Source organism: Daphnia carinata, chromosome 5, assembly GCF_022539665.2.
Source record: "Daphnia carinata strain CSIRO-1 chromosome 5, CSIRO_AGI_Dcar_HiC_V3, whole genome shotgun sequence".
Classification (NCBI taxonomy): domain Eukaryota; kingdom Metazoa; phylum Arthropoda; class Branchiopoda; order Diplostraca; family Daphniidae; genus Daphnia; species Daphnia carinata.
In genome coordinates this window covers 3081203-3101506 of record NC_081335.1, presented here as the reverse complement: position 1 = coordinate 3101506, position 20304 = coordinate 3081203, and the positions used below count along the sequence as shown (strand labels likewise).

At 41.1% G+C, this 20304-nt stretch overlaps 7 protein-coding genes across 11 annotated transcripts in view; 1 reads left to right on the top strand and 6 right to left on the bottom strand.

Moving 5' to 3' along the window:
* Positions 1-115: 115 nt before the first annotated feature.
* On the bottom strand, positions 116-1109 carry LOC130695986 (uncharacterized). The gene is made up of 3 exons (XM_057519051.2): positions 1058-1109; positions 873-977; positions 116-801 (listed from the first exon to the last, which is right to left on the bottom strand). Exons 1-3 carry the CDS (start codon positions 1073-1075, stop codon positions 190-192), a joined length of 735 nt encoding a protein of 244 aa, XP_057375034.1. The 5' UTR covers positions 1076-1109; the 3' UTR covers positions 116-189.
* Positions 1110-2054: 945 nt separating this feature from the next.
* Positions 2055-3080, bottom strand: LOC130695991 (keratin-associated protein 19-2-like). Of its 2 annotated transcripts, none has more exons than XM_057519057.1 (6): positions 2946-3080; positions 2783-2880; positions 2648-2712; positions 2417-2561; positions 2277-2350; positions 2055-2214 (listed from the first exon to the last, which is right to left on the bottom strand). In XM_057519057.1, exons 1-5 carry the CDS (start codon positions 2958-2960, stop codon positions 2284-2286), a joined length of 390 nt encoding a protein of 129 aa, XP_057375040.1. In that variant the 5' UTR covers positions 2961-3080; the 3' UTR covers positions 2055-2214; positions 2277-2283. The 2 variants fall into 2 exon arrangements, with proteins under 2 accessions (XP_057375040.1, XP_057375041.1); XM_057519058.1 differs by having other exon boundaries at positions 2417-2537.
* Positions 3081-4164: 1084 nt separating this feature from the next.
* LOC130695985 (uncharacterized) lies at positions 4165-5328 on the bottom strand. The gene is made up of 2 exons (XM_057519050.2): positions 5288-5328; positions 4165-5224 (listed from the first exon to the last, which is right to left on the bottom strand). The coding sequence occupies exons 1-2, from the start codon at positions 5312-5314 to the stop codon at positions 4415-4417; spliced, it is 837 nt and encodes a 278-aa protein (XP_057375033.1). The 5' UTR covers positions 5315-5328; the 3' UTR covers positions 4165-4414.
* Positions 5329-6369: 1041 nt separating this feature from the next.
* The window catches only part of LOC132088008 (uncharacterized), a 41112-nt gene continuing 27177 nt past the window's right edge, over positions 6370-20304 (bottom strand). Inside the window, exons 2-5 of one of the 2 annotated variants that reach the window (XM_059495510.1) lie at positions 7209-7228; positions 7033-7145; positions 6653-6969; positions 6370-6595 (exon numbers count right to left, since the gene is read on the bottom strand). In XM_059495510.1, the coding sequence (XP_059351493.1) occupies positions 6576-6595; positions 6653-6969; positions 7033-7145; positions 7209-7217 (459 nt within the window). In that variant the 5' untranslated portion in view covers positions 7218-7228 and the 3' untranslated portion in view covers positions 6370-6575. Of the gene's footprint in view, positions 6596-6652; positions 6970-7032; positions 7146-7208; positions 7288-20304 lie in introns of those variants that run through there. The other variant, XM_059495509.1, reaches the window with a different exon arrangement.
* LOC130695796 (acanthoscurrin-2-like) lies at positions 7943-9339 on the bottom strand. 3 transcript variants are annotated; one of them, XM_059495507.1, is made up of 6 exons: positions 9168-9339; positions 8988-9097; positions 8795-8929; positions 8563-8733; positions 8442-8503; positions 7943-8292 (listed from the first exon to the last, which is right to left on the bottom strand). In XM_059495507.1, exons 1-6 carry the CDS (start codon positions 9174-9176, stop codon positions 8198-8200), a joined length of 582 nt encoding a protein of 193 aa, XP_059351490.1. In that variant the 5' UTR covers positions 9177-9339; the 3' UTR covers positions 7943-8197. The 3 variants fall into 3 exon arrangements, with proteins under 3 accessions (XP_059351490.1, XP_057374831.2, XP_059351491.1); XM_057518848.2 differs by having other exon boundaries at positions 7943-8333; positions 8393-8503; positions 9168-9337; XM_059495508.1 differs by lacking the exon at positions 8442-8503 and having other exon boundaries at positions 7943-8333; positions 9168-9338.
* LOC130695994 (uncharacterized PE-PGRS family protein PE_PGRS54-like) lies at positions 10041-11590 on the top strand. The gene is made up of 4 exons (XM_057519062.1): positions 10041-10108; positions 10177-10396; positions 10438-11148; positions 11216-11590. Exons 1-4 carry the CDS (start codon positions 10085-10087, stop codon positions 11434-11436), a joined length of 1176 nt encoding a protein of 391 aa, XP_057375045.1. The 5' UTR covers positions 10041-10084; the 3' UTR covers positions 11437-11590.
* On the bottom strand, positions 11662-14373 carry LOC130695967 (conserved oligomeric Golgi complex subunit 8-like). The gene is made up of 7 exons (XM_057519026.2): positions 14255-14373; positions 14100-14192; positions 13910-14034; positions 13576-13851; positions 13293-13506; positions 13067-13230; positions 11662-13005 (listed from the first exon to the last, which is right to left on the bottom strand). The coding sequence occupies exons 1-7, from the start codon at positions 14307-14309 to the stop codon at positions 11758-11760; spliced, it is 2175 nt and encodes a 724-aa protein (XP_057375009.1). The 5' UTR covers positions 14310-14373; the 3' UTR covers positions 11662-11757.

Sequence of the window (20304 nt, the reverse complement as noted above, 5' to 3'; positions counted from 1 at the left end):
ATTTCTTTTATTATTATTCTCTCTGTTTATTATTAGGTGCCGCTTCGTGACTGCCAACAACTTCATGCATCAAATTCATCGTATAGAAACTGTCCGTGTATTGCATTTCAATTGTCTCAACTGGACGTATATAGAATTATGTGAATACCATGTTATTGTCCCATATTATTCATCAACTGGGTCTATAGTTTAATATGCAAATCGTGCTGCGGTGTAGGGCGATCGGTAGTTGGCCAATGATCCAAAACGAGGTACACTAGTGTAAGCATCGTTAAATCGAATTCTACCTGCACGATTGTTGTATGAAAGATGTGCTAATTTCGGCATGGAACCGAGCCTCCTGGTGCCTCTTTTAACTGTCGTGCGATCTTCATCACTTCCATCGTATGAAAGTAAATCTATTTGTTCAGCATCTACGATATCCTTCGTTACAGCGTCATCATCACTCCTTCGTAATAAAGGACTCTGTTCTTGAGTCTCTTCAACGACGGATGCGATCTCCGCTGTTTTTTGTGCTGCGAATGGAACGTTTAAAGGCCCAGGTCTCAAAGGTACAGGCGGAGGGACACCGAAGCCAGCTGTAGTAGCTTCCCCAGGACGGCCGGGTGTGTAATCCACTTTAGCTCGATAGCCATTCTCGTCCGCGATGTATGTGACAGTCTGTAATCGTCCGTCAGGCAATAACACTTTATACTGTCCCGTAACTGAATTACCGACGCGTCTCTGCTGGTGCGAATGTTCGTTGCCGTTAAAATCGTTAACTGCGTAGCGGAACCCATAGTCATTAGCAACCTGTGGCATCTGCGAACATGCATTATGATTAATCGGTAAACGTGTAATCACATTAAGCCGAATGAGGATGATCCAAATACCTGCGGTTGAAGTGGACCTACAAGCGGGGCCGGTTTAGATGAAATGTCCGGCGTATGGGGAAGGCCAGCATAGACACGCATAGCAATAGTTAGCAGAAAAACGGCCTATTTGATGGGAAGATGCCATGATATGTGTAGGAGTTTGAATAGTATGAGGCTTTTGAATATTTTAGATAATAGCTTACTCTGACGGGGAGTTCCATATCGTTCGGAGAACACCTTAAGCTTGGACGTGAATCGATCCAAATGGTTGCACGATCGTCTTATTTAAACATTTTTGGCATCCTCTAACGTGCGTCCCTCCGCCCACTTATGATCATCCCGCCTCTTGACGTAAAGTAATGCATTTGGACGGTTTATGTTTTACAAAGTCCGGTAATGTCCAGCCAGTGTGATTCTTTCGAAAGACATAACCTTGAAGCTCGTAACGCAGAAAATGAAAACATTTTCCTTTCAATGGCAGTTTGAAAAGAAAGGAAACGCACCTGGGTAATCAGAGATGCCGATTGTCATTGTGTCGGCTGGTAACATCACGCGATGACCGGAGGATCGCAACAAACAATGCGCTTGCACTGTCGTTGTCGAGCCTGCAGTTGGGACTTGGTAGAGAATTGGAGGAAGAGGGTGTGTCTTTTAGTTTTACCGGGAAATGGTGGGTCATTTTACCTGTCAAGGATTTTTTGTCCAGGAAAACAAAAGGGACAAGTGTTTGACCTCAATTGTTACATGGTTAACCCGTCGGTTGTCAAGAAAAACGAAAGCGATCAGGAAATAAGATTTTCTGACATTATTGACTTCATTTGAATTTCTTTGTATATCCCACAATGACCAAGGAAACATTCCCCACAAAGATCTTATATTCTCGTTTGAAGATGATTAATACGTTTAACTCATTCAATCGAATCATTTCTCTTTAAATTCTTCGAGTTTTATACGTCTGATTCCACAATAATTCATGGATGGGCTTTATTTTCATGAACAAAAATTGATTTGATGTGGGGCACATTCGACTTATTAATGCAAGCATTTAGAGTCATTATATGCTCTATAAGCAGTAGCTATTAAAAAAACAGGTGTTGTTTTCAGTTATTTCATTTTATTGTAGAAAAACTGGACACAGGAGTGCCTCAACTAATATTTAATATCATGAAACAAAAGGAATGAAACATACAGTATGTTGAATTGCACTTGGAAATTGTGTATTTATATTGATCAGATCTAGCGAAAGATAAAAATGCCTTGGGAATACGCATAGCAAAATTCTAAAACCTCTTCTACGTTTTCCATGTACAGGTTTATTATAAACGGGTTGAAAAAGGACAAAGAGACGTCTGAAATCAAACTGGAAACGAAAACACATCATTGTTAAGCCATTGCTCTATGCAGCTCATCACATCTCTATACCTCATTCTTAATAAAGACCAGCCAAAGGAGAATAGCCACCGTACAGACCGCGACCATAACCGTAGCTGCCGTAGCTAAAGATAACAGTTAAGTATAATTATTTAAAAGAAACAAAATTTGAAATGTTACTGTTGTCGTACCCGTATCCGCCGTATCCGCCGTATCCACCGAAGCCTCCATAGCCACCATAGCCTCCGTATCCTCCATACAGAGCGGAGTTGAAGCCATATGGGCTTGCACCATAATAGCTACTTCCGTAACCTATGGGAGAATAATAAGAGAAAACTGAAAAGAACATATTGCATCAATCGATCTGCATGCTCGTGAAGAGCAGCAATCAATCTGGAGATTCTGCAAAAAGGCTTCTATACCGTAAGGATTGATTCCGTAACCTCCGTAGCCTCCGTAGCCTCCAATGCCACCGTAGCCACCATAGCTAATATTTCAACGATAAAAGCAATGAGAATTACATCGAATTCTAAACTGAAATTCAACCGATTTAATACCCAAGTCCGCCGTATCCTAGACCTCCGTAACCGCCATAGCCGAGGCCTCCCAGCAGTTGGGCGGCAGAGAATTGGATGAGAGCGAACAGACACAAAACCTTACGTTTGAGTGCACGAGATGAGCACAAAGATCGAAGTGAAATAATAAATATTTTAATTTTACCTTGACGATAGCCATATTTTTTTTTTAATTAAAAGAAATAAGCTGCGCTGCTGGCTTGCCGAAAGCTGCTACTGAGACTTTGCTTGCTGCTGCTAGAAAACTGATGCTGTTCCGTCGATTTCCAGTGGCTATTTATCCCACTAGACTGACCATCAAGTTGAACGCGTGCAAAAGAGAAGGAAAAGGCTTTCACAGGTGTCATAACCTATCCGGAATAGTTCCCAATAATAATAATCGTCGCGTGCAGAATGAATTACTCTGCCTATATTCAAATGCAAAGGGAGGAGTTCAACCTTCACTTCTCATAGGGGTGAAATTGTGCCGAAGAGATTTTTCTACAATCAAAGGAAAAGGCTGGACATTATCTTAAGGCCTATTGTGAAAAATAGAAAGTTATGACTAAGTATGTGCTTTAATCTTGGTAGCATAAGCGATGTGGCCAACCGGGGCGACAAGAGGAAGCAGGAAAATCTCACAAAGGAAAAACTAGAACAGAAGCAGTTTACTGAATAGGAGGAAGTGTTGAACGAATTACAAATAGCCGATGACGGATTTCGTGATACTATAGCGTGCATTTTATTAAGGGACAAAGCATTGTAGGAAAGGTTAGTGGAACGGAACTTTTGAACTTGTGACCAGATTACTTGACTTTTACCGACAAGCTGGATTCGTTGCTTTTTATTACATATTCTTCTTTCTAACAGTGTCCCCGATTACAAGACATTTTCAGTCAGAGAGATAACGTACTTCTATCGTGTTTAAAAATTCGATGGATACATCCGAACGATGCGACTTTGAGTTCTATTAGAGAACATTATGTTAAACCTTATTCTCTGTATTTTCGATTTTCCAAACTGCGAATCAATCAAATGGCATTAGATAGAAGTTCAGGTGGTGGATAGAAGATCAGGCTAGAAGAAAATGGAAAAGGTTTTGGCCACTTTTCCTACTTCGATCAGATCGTCGGGTGATAGTATAATTTAAACATTGACTGCTATAAATCTGTAAATCGATGGATTCGGGATGAAGGATAAGAGCTTCGTTGAAACGGTCAATGACAAACACGATGCTATAAAATCAGTAGGTATCAGACATGTAGGGCCATAGCGTCTACCTGTAACTTATCTCGTGACAGAACACGGTTTTACACTTAACTCTACTAATGTTCTGTTTCTTATTCAGGTGTATTCTTCAAAATGTCCGTCCATAATACAAAAGATGCGAGAACAGCCGACATGTTTATGGATGTATTTGGCTCATCAAACTGTCCTTGCACAATGACATCACAAAAATAATAAGGAGACATTTATTTTTAAATTTTTTAAACAAACTCGAAAATAATCCATGTTTAATTAAGGTTGCTCTATGATAGTTACATATCTCTTAATAGATAAAACGAATGATTGACGTATGATCGAAACTCTTGGGATACATTTCATCGAACACTGAGGAGCGAAACAAGAAATGAATTAGGAATCGGACTTCTTTGCGAAAAGGTCTGCGTTCGAAGGGTAAGGAAAGAGTGGCCGACCATACGAATCCGTTACGGACAACAGATCGCTAAACGGCTTGCCACCATAAGGCCCCAATGTTGGCCGGAATCCTCCGTAATAGATCGGTCCTCGATAATTGTCAAACGCTCCAACTAACGTCGGAGTGTAGGATTGGTATCCAGCACCAAACCCAACTGCGCCATAATTCCCTCCGAAATTGCCGTTGTAATTAAGACCGTAAAACGAACCGTAAGCCGGTGATCCGTATAGAGAGGAGCCGACTAGAGGAGGTTGTACTGGATAGAAATCGAATCCTCCTACTCCGCTGGCAAATGGAGGTTGATACGGAGGGACATAGGGGACATTTTTGTAAGGTGGGACATAAGCTGGAGCGTAAGACGATCCGTAAGATCCGGAATAACCATTATTATAGCCGTTGGGGTAGTCGCCGTATCGCGATGCGTACGCTGCTCCTCCTATGTTTGATGGACCACCGTATGGTCCAATGACATAAGACGGGTAGGACGAACTGGCTGCTTTGTTTGATGATTTGAAAATATTCTTCGTCCAGCCTTTGGCTTTCGTTCCTTTTTGAGGGATAATCACTTGCGGTTGCTGGAAGCCGTAAGGTTGAATTGGAATTGGTTGATATTGTTCCCCGTATGCATTGCCACCACCATAACTGCGACGATTCCCAGCGGCTGTAAGGCCAGCAAGAGCCATTAGGGCTTGATCTTGCGAATCATCGGCTAAGGTGAATGTGCAGCACAGAGCGAATAAAATAAACTAAATCGAAAAGCAATTCATCATTTGTACTTAAAGCTTTTTTTGAATATTTTTTGTTATTACCGTTCTGATGAGGTGATGTGGATCCATGATGCTGTTGGAGCTCAGCCAGTGAATGATGAAAATGAAATTGTTTGTAGAGCCTTTTTATAAGATTGCGAGGAAAAAGAAGTTAACCTCGTTTTACTTGACCGGAGAAAGCGTCCTGTATGCAACTTCAAAACGGAATTTGCCTTTCGAGAGAGAAAGCAGGAAGCCGTTATTAGGTATAAACACAATTATCGAAAGTAGGTATACATTGTGTACGAGAAGGGGAGACACTTCCTCTACAGTATATCCGTACCGACCCACAGGTCGATTGCAGTACAGTTTAAGGAAACAACTTAAAATATTTGTATTTTATTTTAAGACCAATCTCCATAGGATCTTTGTGCAGTCACGACGGTTAGCCAAAACAATCGGCCTATAGATATGCTAAATCGTGGCACTGTGACTTATCGGGATCGTTCATCTTTCAATCTCGTCATGTTTCGTGTCAAGGACATCAATTTATTGCCCATTGCTCTTCATATCTTTGAAATTTCGTTCGTTTACTGGTACCGTTACGCTATAATCACGATGAATCTACACTAACGCAGGATACATAAAGCTTTATGGATACGTCGCAAAGCTTTATTTGTATCTGAAGCCAAGAAAAATAGCATTCACATATTTGGTTTTACGCAATTCAAAAGATTGATACCCTTAACAGAAAGTAATCATCTGCATAGCAAACGCGGAAAATGTCGTCGCAAAAGAATTCCCCAGAATGTAATTTTTAGACAAGACTTTTTCAAGAAAATTCCTTTTGCAACCCCGGTTTATGCATTCGAAATTTATAGCTGCATTTTATCGTGTCATGGCAACACGACTGTTAAAAGTTCTTTTAAACTGCTCGCAATAAAAAAAAGCCTTTTCATCAATAAAACCGTTGATGCATTTCAAATGTTTATGTTTCCATCTTCTCTTACAATTGTCGCTACTGAAAACTATTAGTCAGACTAAAGGGCCATGTAGTTGAATGCATGTTAATGATGTCTTGTAAAATAAACTGCTTCATGCATGAATCTTGTGGTATTGAAAGAAAAATCTCTTGGTCTTTACAATCTTTTCGTGAAGACAGCGTGTATTTGAAGACCTGCAATCTCACGCGTTTTACATTCTATGCAAAATTAGAATCTTACACCAACAAATAAGACGAGTAAATGATCACATTTGGGGGTCGCATTCAAAACAAAGGTCATTTATCAAGCATTGCTAACGAAAACTTGCTAACACTGGATGCTCAATGGATATTCAGCACAGCAGTTTCTTAGTAACCAATGCCACCGCCTGAATTAAACGAAATAATTAACATATAATCTAAGGGAAATTTAAAAACTGAAATACCATAGCCACCACCGAATCCGCCACCGTAGCTACCTCCGTAGCCACCACCGTATCCACCATATCCGCCGTAGCCTCCATAGCCGCCATAGCTGGATCCATAACCACCATAGCTGGAACCGTAGCCTCCGTAGCTGGATCCTTGGCCATATCCGCCATATCCTCCCAGACCACCATATCCTCCCAAACCACCGTATCCGCCGTACCCGCCAAATCCTCCGCCGTATCCGCCGAATCCTCCGCCGTATCCGCCAAATCCTCCACCATAGCCGCCGAATCCGCCACCGTAGCCGCCGAATCCTCCGCCAACAGACCCATAACTAAGAATTGTAATGTGAGTGTTAGCTATTCAATATTATCCACACGTTCTTCAATTGACTTACGATCTTTGAACGCGGCTCTCGTCTCCTTCGAATTGATCATCGCGTTTCACCTTGAGTCCATCCGATGAAGCCCAACAAATTCCCACTAGCGCCAACAAGGCAATAATGCTCATCTAACGAGAATGTATTACCAATAATCACATTGAAATGTTTGTGCATAAAATGGTTGAACTTACAGTCTTCATGTTGATGAAACGAAGCCGGAGATACTGGTACGGGTAGGCAAATTGGCAAGCTGAACTAGAAGCCGGTGAGTGAATGATATTGCATGTTTGAAACTCGAGGCTTTTTATACGAAATTCAGACTATTGTGTTAAAGCTTCCAATGCGACTAGTTGCGCCACATGTGTCGCTTAGGTGATGTCATAAGGAAAAATGATTTCAATCAACCTGGCAAACGGTGAAAGTTATTATTGATGAAAAAATTAACGGTACAAATCAGCAAACTTTCAACCCAAATTCATAGTATTTCGATATGAGCGGCATTAGAATTCAATAGACTTGCTCATGGAAAGCTTGTTGTGTACCCCATAGATTTATATAACACGTTTCAATGTTTAGACATTCATTTTGTCATTCACAACGCGTTTCATTGTTTAACAAGTTTTACACGTACGTCTAAGACATTGTCAAATCATAAACATATTGTGTAATCAAGAATGATCCTGCCCTGCTTCGTAGCTTTTCGTTGCTTGTTACATTTGAAGTTGTTTTACATTTATGGCAACTTCGAAACATGTCTTATATAGTCTGGCATATATTCATTGTAAATAGTTTATTATGACATGGTAGGTGATGTTGGAGATTGAGATCAAAATTATAATTGCCTGGAAGTGTTGGCTCAAACAGTGTTTGCGTTTCCGTATTCCTCTTATGTAAAACGCCATGAGAAAAAAATTTAAACCAGAAATTCATGATTTAATATGTCTATTTTTTAAACGCACAGTAAGCTCTCAATTTCATTTTTTTTTTCATTTACGTAATCCGTTTCAAAACACACAAAGGGAAAGCAGACGAGTAAACGTTACAGACACATAAGGGGAGTTAAATGGTACGCTTTAAGGACCGAAAATACAAAAGTTCCATATCGAAAATCAAAAGGAAAGCGAGAAGAAAAAGGATCGGTGGTGAGATGTTAAAACTGCGACGCCGAATAGACCTTGGTCTAGTAAGCGCGAGTGCCATATCCACCTCCATATCCACCACCGTAGCTGCTCCCGTAACCGCCTCCGTAGCCACCGCCGTAGCCACCGCCATACCCTCCGCCGTATCCACCATAGCTTGATCCGTAGCCACCGAGTCTTTAAAACATATTGATTGAAACTATGGTATTGCCAAGTAACGAAATCTATGTCCTTACCCGCCTCCGTAACCTCCCAAACCACCGTAGCCGCCAATGCCGCCGTAACCTGATCCATAGCTTGATCCATAACCGCCATAACCGCCATAGCTGGATCCATAGCCGCCCAGTCTTAGAAGAATGGTTTAACATGATGTAAGAAATGATACAAGGCAATAGTCAGTCCTTACCCGCCTCCGTAGCCACCAAGACCTCCGTAGCCACCTAAACCTCCGTAGCCACCAAGACCACCGTATCCTCCTGCTCCATATCCGCCATATCCTCCTGCTCCATAGCCGCCATATCCTCCTGCTCCGTATCCACCATATCCACCGTATCCACCGCCACCATATCCACCAAGGCTAAACAAATGAACTTAAAGATCGTCGGCACTTACGATTATTATAAATGAGTCTGCCTTACCCGCCGCCGTATCCGCCTAGACCTCCTCCGTATCCTCCTAGTCCGCCGCCGTATCCTCCTAATCCGCCGCCATATCCAAGACCTCCGCCGTAGCCACCCAAACCGTAAGCCGAGCCTCCAAAGCCGAATCCGTATCTATTAATAATATCATTTTAGCTACCACATAATCACCACATCGCATAGTTTGGATTACGATCGTTGAATGTTGCTCTCAGATCCTTGAAGATCATCACGCTTCATGTTAAGTCCATCCTGTGCTGCTCTGCAGATGCCCACCAGTGCCAATAGGGCAACAAGATTCATCTGGCACATAAGAAATAATCATCAAGAAATCAAATTTAAGTTTAAATACATGACATAAATGTAAACTCACAGTCTTCATGATGATAGAATTAATTTGAAATCACTCAACAGTTAGCTGACTCTTGGATTGGTAAGCTGATCGGGAAGCTGTTGGTTGAATGATATCCTTTGCTTCGAATACGATTCTCTTTTATATGAAAACAAACTGTTGTGTTCGAGCTCAGAGTTCCCAATGCGACTGTCGTGTGGCTCACGAGTGATGTCATGAGGAAATATTCAGTCGGTGAAAGGTGAAAGTTACTGCGTTCAACGGTATACCGGATCAACCAGTTTTCAGCCTCTATCCAATGCGAAGACTTAGGACACATTATTTTACATTGCCCATTCATTTGTGGTGTTTTGAAAGTTCTTTTTTCAATGAAATTGGAGATAGCCTTCACCTCTAGTCTATTCGCAAAGCAATTTCTGCATCTGCGATAAAAGAAAAAAAGAATGACTCCAAGATTGGCCGGATTTTCGTGAAAAATGAAAGTTTATATGGTAATCTATTGCTGTGTTTATTTCCTGTCACAGTTGGTTTTACAACATAAGGAAACGTTTACAAACGGGACATAGTGACCCAAAGAAGTAGCCGTTTAATTATGGAAATTTTAGACTCAAAACATGACTGATATTTCCGCCTCGACCTGTTGGGGTTAAATGAACGGCACACGACACAATTGTGTCCAGTCTGTATAATTTCATCTACATTATTTTTAAAAACCACTTCGCAAGATGACCTAAGAACCTGCCTTTAAACATCCGCTCTACTAACCCTCGCTTAATACAATATGGCTCCTCGATCCTCGTGAATATCAAAGACCTTCAAACTACTTTTGCCATCGTCCAACCGTAAAAATCAGAAGGTATATATGGAGGCATACATGTACATGTTTCATCAGTACTTTGAAGTAATCCAATCTACATGCACATCTAAAAACATTTGCTATGTCGTTGATGCACATCCTTGTGGTAATTCTTACAAATACTTTGGTTGGTAGGTTATATTTACTTTTCCTTTAAAACGTTTGATTTTTTAGATTGCCCTTGTTGGGCAGAGTCTGGCGGATGGCAAGCCGAATCCATCGGGTCCGCAAAATGAATCACGCAAGCCAATGTTGGTGTTTGCCACAAATGGCGAAGGCAAGACTATGGAAGATGAGAAGAAAACAGGATTCCGTAGGAGCATACCTCCTGGTGGAGCATTAGGATTTGGTGGATTCGATGCAGGCCTTGGAACGGGTTTTGTAGCCAACGGTGGTTTGGTTTCGGAAATAGCTTGTACGGTAATAGTTATACAGGTAACGCAGGAAGTTTCGGAAATGGGTTATTGACCAACAATTTTGCAGGTAATGCTGGCCTGGGTCTCGGGGTAGGTTTGACGGCCAATAGTTTCATGGGTACCGGTTTAGGAAACAACTTTGCAGGGAATGGTTTAGCGGGAGGTACGTTTGGGGTAGAGGGATTGAATCCAACGCTGCAAGGATCTCTGAATCCATTGACCTTCAGGAATACGATGGTTTATTCGCCTTATGGAACTAATGCTGGAGCCTTTGGCGTCAGTGCTGCTGCACCGAATCAATTTGGCCTTAGCTCAGGTTTTTGGCCGAACAGGCAAGGATCGATGACCAACAATTTTAATGGATTCAGTGGACTGGGGGGTTTGAACGACGTCTCAAGTTTCTCGGGAATCAATGGACTGAATGGATTCAACGGCGTGAATGGGTTCAACAATATCCCTGGTGTCGGAGGATTGAGCAGCCTCGGCGGTGTCAACACTTTCAGAAACGCAGGCATCGGTGGACTGAATGGCCTCAGCAGTTTGAATGGTATCAACACTGGCACCGGCTTCAATAATTTTGGGAGCTTGAGCAATGGAATCAACGGTTTCAGTAGCTTCGACAACCGATTCAATGGGTTTAATAACGGGCTCAATAGCTTCAGTTCATTCAACACTGGAATTCCGAGCGGGTTCAACAGTAATCCCACTCAATTCGGTGTCAACACGTTTGGTAATATCTCGCGTTTTGTTTTATACAGTTTAAAATGGAAGCAACATAGTAACCACTCATTACTTAGGTGGAAGCAGCTCTTTCAAGCGTTCGCCATTAGATCCAACGTCTCCATATTACACTCGGCTGTACAACTCTGATAGCAACAACGAAGACGACCAGCAAACTAACTCTGGATGGAGTACCAACCGCAATTCCGGACAATCTGCTAGCGGCCGAGGTGTCAATACGGTGACCAGTCAGTCGGCTGGTGGCCAAATTCGCAGCAACTCGAATAGTTCCGTTTAATGGCTTCTAACGTCTCAGACCGATACCGATCATTCAACAGACTCTTTGTAAAAAAACAAACGAAAACGTTACATTCTTTTCTCCCTTCTTATTAGCTACTACTAAATCTATCGCTTTTGAATATTTTCAACGAAATACACTTTTTTCCCAGTTAGCTTTCGTGTCCAATTGAAGTCGCTCTGAATTCCTCAGCACCGTTGAAAAATTACATTTAAAACATAAGAATTGGGTGTCTGGGTGCCTTCTATTGATCACAGGATTTTGCAGAACGTACCAGTCATTGAATATAAAGTTAGTAACAACAATGCAGAACGATCTATTTCAACTAATTTCGTTTTTTTCTTGTTCCACTTCAACTGATGAAGATGGTCCATCAATTATCGCTGTGTTTACAGGCTCAGTTTCTGTTGTATTCACAATATGTTCTCGATCGTTTTCTGCTTCTTGCTCAGGCTCACTACTTCGTTCCTGATTAGAAATCGCATCCGTTTCGGGTTCCAGGTTTTCAGCTGATGGGTGAATCGTCAGCACTTCAGAAGCCCCTATTACAAATTGTACTGTATGACTTTCACTTGGATCCGACCTAAGTTCTGGTTCGATTTCAGTTTTGGTTTCGGATTCTATGACGATATCAGGATGTGTTTCGTGTTCAGGAACAGGTTCACTCGTCTCAAGTTTTGCCTCATGCTGGTCATGTTCAGCGGTCAACGTTTCTCCGTCTTGAGTGCCATTCTTCAGCAATCGTTCGGTTACTGATTCATCAATTGGTCTGACAATGTCCTCACGATTTTTCGCCTCTGTTTGAGTTTCAAGCTTAAGAGATGATGACGTAAACAAAGCTAATTCTGGCAAGGACTCTTCTTTGGTGAGCAGGTGGTCGATGGGATCGAGAATAAAACTCTTGTTAAGGTTGCATAGCTCTTGTTTCACTATTTCTCCAGTTGTGTAACCCGTTTGGGCGGAGATTAGCGCAGGTGAAAACATAATTTGAAGTATCTTTTGGATGTATAACATAAATTCGGTGCGGTATAGTTGTAAACATTTGGTGAATTCTAGCTCTTCATTGGCTGTAAAAGCCCCCATCTCTTGTCGATGAAAGTCGGCAACAATTTGCGAGCAATTGCGGAGAGTTTGCTCTAGTTTGCGAACGACCAGGTTGACCAACTGAACCGGAGCACAGATACGTAATTCGTTAAAGGCGGCAATCAACCCATTGCACAATTCAGCCAACGGCGAAAATTTTAGAAGGCTATAAGGTGGCTGGATTTGGTCGGCGGAGGACGGAGCCGATTGGATATATGAATAACTAGCATTACTTCCAAGCGAATTGGTGCGTGTCAAGCTAAAGTTGGCCATGGCTTCTGCGAACTGCGCCTCAGACTTATTGGCTGAGTGGACAAATCGATCATAGACCACCTGCGAGAAAAGCGGCACAAGCAGCGACCGGAAGTCTGATCCGATACGGCCGAAACTAAGGCCAAAATACATGCATTGCCCAAACACGGACTCCAGCGAAGACGGCGAAACCTTGGGCAGGTCGGATTGAAGTGCCGCCAAAAATTCCGTTATCTGTCATTACAATGCAAATATTTACAGGATACGAAAAGAGAATAACGGTGGAAATAATCACCTTTTGAATTAGCCACGAGTAATAGATGGCAGATTCATTTGTGTTTGGATCTTGATTGGCTAATACTAGTGGATCTTCATCAGTAAATATGGCACGATACTGCGTGGCAATGTCGAACAGATGCACACGGCTCAATTCCACGGTTTTCAGAATATGCTGATAAGCTGTCAAAGTAATGTCACCACAATGAAAGGAGAGCAATGAATTCGGCAAAGATTAATAGTACCATCTTCTTTCGGAATTTCTTCCAATGTAGATTTAAACCAAGAATCTCTAGCTTGGAGGAATTTAAGGCGAATTTCCTCTTCGGAAAAGACACCCATACGCCTCAGGTATCCCACTACTTTCAAACAATGTGGAAGTTGTGCTGGCATTCTCAGCTGAGCTATTAACTGACTCAGCATCAACCGCGTGCACGACTGAACTTCTTGAGCTACTTTCTATTTTTTTTTTTAAATATGAAAAGTAAATACACGTATTCCGAGGAGACCGTACTGAAGTTTCCATACCACAATCAAGGGGATGTATCCTAATTTACGCTCTAAGCGCGCCACGTAAGAAGCTAGTTCAAGTGCCTCCTCCCAATATCCATTGCGGACGCACGTATCCATAAGCTGCGGTAGTTCTAGGATTTCCAACAGTTGTGTATGTCGGGACAATGCCAAACTTGTTAACCGTCTCGCCGCACTTAAAGATTGGGCTGTTTGAGAAAACTCTAAACATTTCTCTTTTAAAGTTGTCAGACCAGAGGTCAACTTCTCTGTGCTCTGGCTCACTTTTTGGAACTGTAAATGACAACAGGAATTAATTGTAATAGTTTTACATGATACGAATGTAACATACATTTTGGAAAATTTCTTTTGTGCATTGAGCTGTTTCAATAAAAGTTGGGTATTCCTGAAACGCTAGCTCCTGAGTTTGGTTGATGATGGATGTCTTCTCTTCTGCTATCCTATTAATCTCATTCCCTGCAAAAAAAAACAGAATTCATAATTGAAATAGCAATATTTAAGATATTTATTTGTGCACCCACCCAATTTCTTTAAGCCCAGTGAATTTAACTGTTTTAGGTATTGGCTGGCATCAATTGTTGTGAGATTGAGCTGTTCGAACTTTGCCGAGAGATCTGTAAATACAAGAATATTGGCATGAAACACTTTATTTAGATGAAAAATATTAAAATTTGACCTTTGAGATCGTTTCCGCTAAATACAAGTTTGAGAAGTCCATCTTCGTTTTCCATTCTGTCATAACAACTTAACTTGACGATGGTAGACAAGATTGCCACGTAGTCTGCTTTCAAACTGTCAAAATGCTGCTGCCACCTATTAGGAAGCAAGGCAGTTCAAGTTGGATAGAAGTCGTGATCGGTATAATCTTCTTAATACCTGTAGACCCAGGGATGATCTAATTAATCAATACAGTGTACATGCATTGTAAGGCGTTAGAATATTCAGTTGTCTGAGAAAAACCAAAATGATGACTTAAGAAAATTATTTGCCAATTTCGATCTGATTTCTCGTTTCAAAAGTTACCATTTGATGTCTTAAAATTTTCTTTTGATAATTCGAGTAAATGTACTGAAACACTTATGAGTATAATCGCATTTGATAATTAATTTTCTTTTTTTTTTTAGGTTGCGGAAACCTTTTTTCCATTCCTGTTTTTTTTTTAACATGATGGCCGACTTTTGAGCGGCAACCAATCAAATCCCACGGAAAGGTAGGTTGGGTAAGCAAAAATCTCTGAGTCATTTAGTCATTACCGCCATGTTCGCAGAACCACTTGTGCGATTGTTTCACGCGTTGGTTGCTCCTCACAAACGCTCTCCAGTTAAATTAAGGAAAAATGCAAGAAAGAATCAAGTAAGTCAGTTTTCTGTTTCCAGTATGATGTAATTGTGTATATGTTGTGATTGATGGGGCTGAAAATGGAAGAGTGTTTGAATTATTTCCATGAATTCCTTGTAGCCTTAAGCATCACATGATGGACGGTACGCTCAGTGATCTAAAAGTAATTAATTTTATTCTAAAGGTGCTAAATTCTGATACATGCAGTTTTGAAACACAACCGTAACATCCTTTTGGGGTGTCTCAACGTATATTTTTTTGTAAAGATTGTGTTTTTAGTTTTTCAATGAAGTAAGACGTAACCCTTTGTTCATTTTGGAGGGAAATCAAAATGGAGATTATGTGCTGCAATTGGCATGGCGCGCAATCTGTGCCATTGTTCTATTCCACCATGGCTCTCTTTGCAATTTGAATTCGCCCAGCTAAATACGTTTTGTGGGCTTGAGATTTCGTTTCTTACTTTCGTTACGTTGAATATTTGTCGAATTCAATATGGGGTTTTAGTAGCTACTGGCTTTCATTGAAATAAGACATCCTCTTGATTCGCCATATTTAGGTTTGATGATTTGTTGAACATAGTGGTAAACTATTTTCTCATGACTAGGTTAACGTTTTTCATTGGATGTGATCCATCACTTCGTACCGAACTTAGAAAGAAAGATTTGGGGGAGGGGGATTAGTGATAAAACGACAGACGTTCACCGAATTCTAAAAATCAATGCAGAATGTTGTTTATATGCTAAATATTTGCTCTTTTGTTTTTCTAGATCTAACATTTTCCAAAGAAGAATAAGTGTTTCGCAGAAATGTTGGGTCCCAGATATTTATCTTGTCACCGATGTTCAACGTCTTCCGCTGCGCCCACGCACCGTTCGTGTTCCATTGGGTGCCATGATGGCTGTGTCTGCGGGGCAAAACTTGTAAGTCAATAGCTTCATTGCCCTATTTGTTATTTTGAGATATGCGGTCCAGATTGCTTGAATCTGAGGTTTTAAAATTGTTCGAATCATCGATTTAACCACGTTCCCTTTTCGCATGTGTAACGGACATGCAAATGGTACTCGCGTTTCTTAGCCACCGTATATCCATTCTTGCATTATTCCGCAACGTAGGGACATCCTATTATCATAGCATTTTCGACTTAAAACTCGTTATGGCCAAGAACTTTGTTAAGCTCCATTTGCAGATTATTCACGTAGCCAGGGGGAAAATTTTCGCAGTTGATCGTATCATCCTAGTTATTTTAAAATGTCTGGAACAGCTTTTTTTACTTCGTTACCACAAATTTAGTTTTATCTAAACAGGCATTTTTTGTTTGTCCAGTTTCTCTTTATCTGTTATTGCCATGTTGGAACAGATCGTTAAACGGTGTCGTGTAAGAGGACATTTGTATCCTTGAAATCTATTGGATAGGTGGTCCCGTTTGTGCAATAAAACTGACTGCCATATAACTTCTCTTCGTGCATGTAGAAATGAAAGCATTTTTAGCTCCAGGCAACTGCTTGTTCAACTTCGAGTTTTCATGTCCAATGTACCTTAAATATTGCATTGGACAAAATGGGAAATGTTTTGTTTTTCTTCATATTTGACTACGTAAACAATTTTCGTAGACGGAACTATCCTTTTGTTTCGTCTACAAAACCTTGAATGCGATTTGTCGCATTTGCAATTCCATCCGCGATTTCATTTCCAGTTTATGCTCGTCCTGCAACCTACATAGACTGTAAGTTACTCGCCGTTTTACTCTAAAGTCGCAGTATGTACGCAGAACCAGGCGAACGAAAACAAATCGATTGAGATGCATTCCCTTTTCGGCCCGTTTTCTACCGCGACTGCGTCCTGGGATTGCGTTTACTTTGATTCCACACATTTCTTCGTGAAAAGTCTTGATCGACTGTGAAGTGAATCGATGATGTTCAAACCCAATTGCTCACACTATTGAAAAGGCTAACCCAGGCAAAGATCGACAGCATTTTGACCAACTGATACGTGATTGGCGAAGCTATATCCCAGAACTTTTCCTTTCGTTTACGTGTTAAGTCGGCACACTAAAAACACAGTGATATTGAATCTTCTCGTTGCAATAGAATCTGATAATAGCGATGCTGTCACGTGTCGGTTCATGCCTTCGTTCTACTCGTTTTACCCGGGCGCACGTAAAAACTTTGGCTCCGCTTAATTACACCTCGAAGCGTTTCATTGTCAACCTGCTGTTATTGCCATGACACTGTATGAGTCATGTATGTGACTAGCTTTGCGTGACATTCCCCCCTCCCCTCGGTCGAAAGTAGACACAAATACGTATAATAACAAGTCCCCCCCTCCCCTCTCCGCACTGACGTGTTTCCGAAACCCTTTTGTAATGTTTAAATCCAGTGTGTGGCCATCGAATTTTCTATCTCTCCCCAACTGTCAAAGGTCCTATTGAAAGAAACAAACTGGGGAAGGGATTTGACGAGCTCTTTGGCCTTTTTTTTTTCTCTTTGTTTTCGTTTTTTAAACAGAAGCCGGATGTTGGACCAACGTTGTGACAACTTGCGTGCGTGATATTTATTATTACGAGACCCGACAGAAGCAATACGTCTCGTTCGTAAGGGAAAAAAAAAAACAACAAATGGCGTTAGTTCAAATACCGTTTGATTGACAAACGGGCACGAGACTTGTAAAATGCCTCGAGGCAACAGCCCTTTGATTGGGCATTTGTTTGTTTACGATAGTTGTCGACAAGAGACGTGCGACATTCTTTATCCAATGGAGACGAAAGTTTCGACCTCTTTTCACTTCATTGTTTGTAAAAGTTAGAATGGAGTGATATCCCCGCCAGTTAAAGTGTTGTCTAAAGTTAGTGAGAGTAATCCTAGATTTTTTCGTAATCCCACATTTGTGAATTCGATTGATGATGGATTTCATCCCGAACTACTCAATCCGGCTCTATCAAAGTTGGCCTTTCTCGTCCCTTTATTGTCGCTATCCGTTCGCGTCTAGATTTTCTTTGTTTGACTTGCGAAAGCCTCTGGCTTTTTAACAACTCAAATACAAGAGTTTTCAGTTCGCTTTTCCCACCAACTGTCACATATTGAATGACGTTCTTCACAGTCTATTGACGAAACCAACTAGAAGCTGCTCGTCTTTTATTCTCTCCCACACGCTGCCATTTTTATTATTACGAATTTTTTTCTTGTTTGTCTTTTTTTCCTTTTGTTGGATTTTTCATCTTTTTTTTTTAAATATTATTTGACAGTTCGTGTTTTTTATGGGCTTTTGTTGACTCTGCAAGCGCACTCCCCTATTCTGTGCCATCAGCCCTCAAAAAGAACGGGAGTGGCCGAGTAAAAGCAGTTAGTGATAGGCTTTTTGTTGAAGATGGACTTGAATTCCTTTATCTGTCCGGACGCTTCTATGTCCTCATGTTGTAGTATCGGGAGTTTGGTGTTTTTTTTTTTTATCCTCCTCCTTTAGCTTCCCCTTTTTTTCTTTCCCGGTAATGACACGTCAAATGCTCAAAACAGCCACCGAAAGTATTAAGGCACTTTCTTTTCTTTTATGCCAAACGCAGCCGTAATTTTCGTGACAAGACCAAACAACGTGGGAGGTGAAATATAGGAATGTAGCCCGTACAGGAAAAAGCAGCTAATATAAAATAAAAAAAAACATTTTTGAATTTGATAATGGACTTCAAAAGCTTCTGCTCCACGCCGCTGAGAGAGAAACTCATTTGATTTGTACCGATTGCAAGAGCACGAATGCTGCTTTTTTTTTCTTTGCATACGTTTCTCTATGAGTCCGACCAATACCCTAACGATCGAAACTAAATTTCCATCAGGCGATTCTATCGTACCCCGTAAATCTAGTGCCGTAAAAATGGGCTGGAATGGTGCAATACGATGGAATCGTCTGCAGAAAACGATTTTAGCAATGGGAGGGGGGGGGGCGAAAGTGCCAATCGTTGGCTTTCCTAGAAAAGACGCGTGCAATTGTACACATCCTATATTTGTACGTTAAAATCCATTTCCAATCGATGTCCTCGACATCCTGAAAATAAGAAAACGAAATGATGCAGCATCAATAACATATTGCTGGGCCTTACATTTTGTATAGGGGGGCAGGTGCGAGCATAGGGCAAAAAAAGTTTAGAGTGTAGTTAAAAAAACAAAGTAGCGTGCTGCTTTTATTTTTCCACGTCTATGCTGCAAACAATAACGGCTGACGTGAAATTTGGATATAAGTAAATTCGTGTTTGTTTAGGGGCTCGATCTAACGCCCTTAATTTTTTTCTCTTCTCTGTGTGTGAGTTTACGCACAACTGCTCGACTCACATACACACACGCATATCTATCTGCTATTTACGATCGAGAAAGAACGATATAATCATAGTAACTCGTTGGGGTGGGGGGGGAAGAAATTTGGCACGCTGCATTTTCGATATCGTTCGATGAGGAAAAAAAAAGAACTGCCACCCGCCCTCCTTTTAATGCGTAACTTGTGAAACATTTCGAGTTGATGTCATTTAAAGATTGAGGTCAGGCCAAGTCAAGTTTCTATCCTGTCGACACATTTAGGTGAATGTATTATAATGGTATCCGTTACCGGAAGAGACCATACTCGTAAAGAACCGCACCGGAGGACGGCGGCAGGGGGCACGGATCTATTTACACATAATAGTAGGTGTGGCCCGGGATCTTTATATTATTGTTATTACTTTCAAGTCTGAAGTGCAACGTCAAATAATACCCACGCAGGGAAGGGATAACAAATGGGGAGATTCCTTCGCCAAAAAAAAAAAAAAAGAAAAAAAAGGTTTTAAGAATCGGATCAGCGTCTTGAAAATGGAGAGGAAGAGTTTATTATGATTGCGTTTGACGGTGGAAAGAAAAATGTTGGCTGCTGATGGGCTGCCCTTCTCGCCCCGATCCAATCACGCTTCCATTGTCTTTATTTGTTTTTATACCACGATACTTTTCTTTTTGGCTGCTAATGAAGAAGGAAAAGAAATCCTTGATGATTTATCAGATTGTATTAAAAACGTACACATACCCCAATCCATTTTGCAGAATTGAGACTTTTAGCAGTGCGTGGGTTTTTCTATAGTTAAAAAATATCTCCCCGATTTCTGTGCTTTTATGAGAAATTTACATTTTATTGTTTGTCTGGCTATAAATTCAAAGTTGAAACTCGATTTAGAAAAAGAGAAAAGAAAAATGGGGTTTGTTATCTATATATATATCCCTCCATGTCTACGGTGTTTTGCACTGGCATGGATTTACAATTGCAAATGCGTCAGAAATAGCGCGATCGAAGAGATGGCACGCGGGGTTTCCGACGCCACCAACAAATGAGCCGCGTCTGCATTCCCACCTCTTTATTCTTTTATGAGCTATGGCGTTCGCG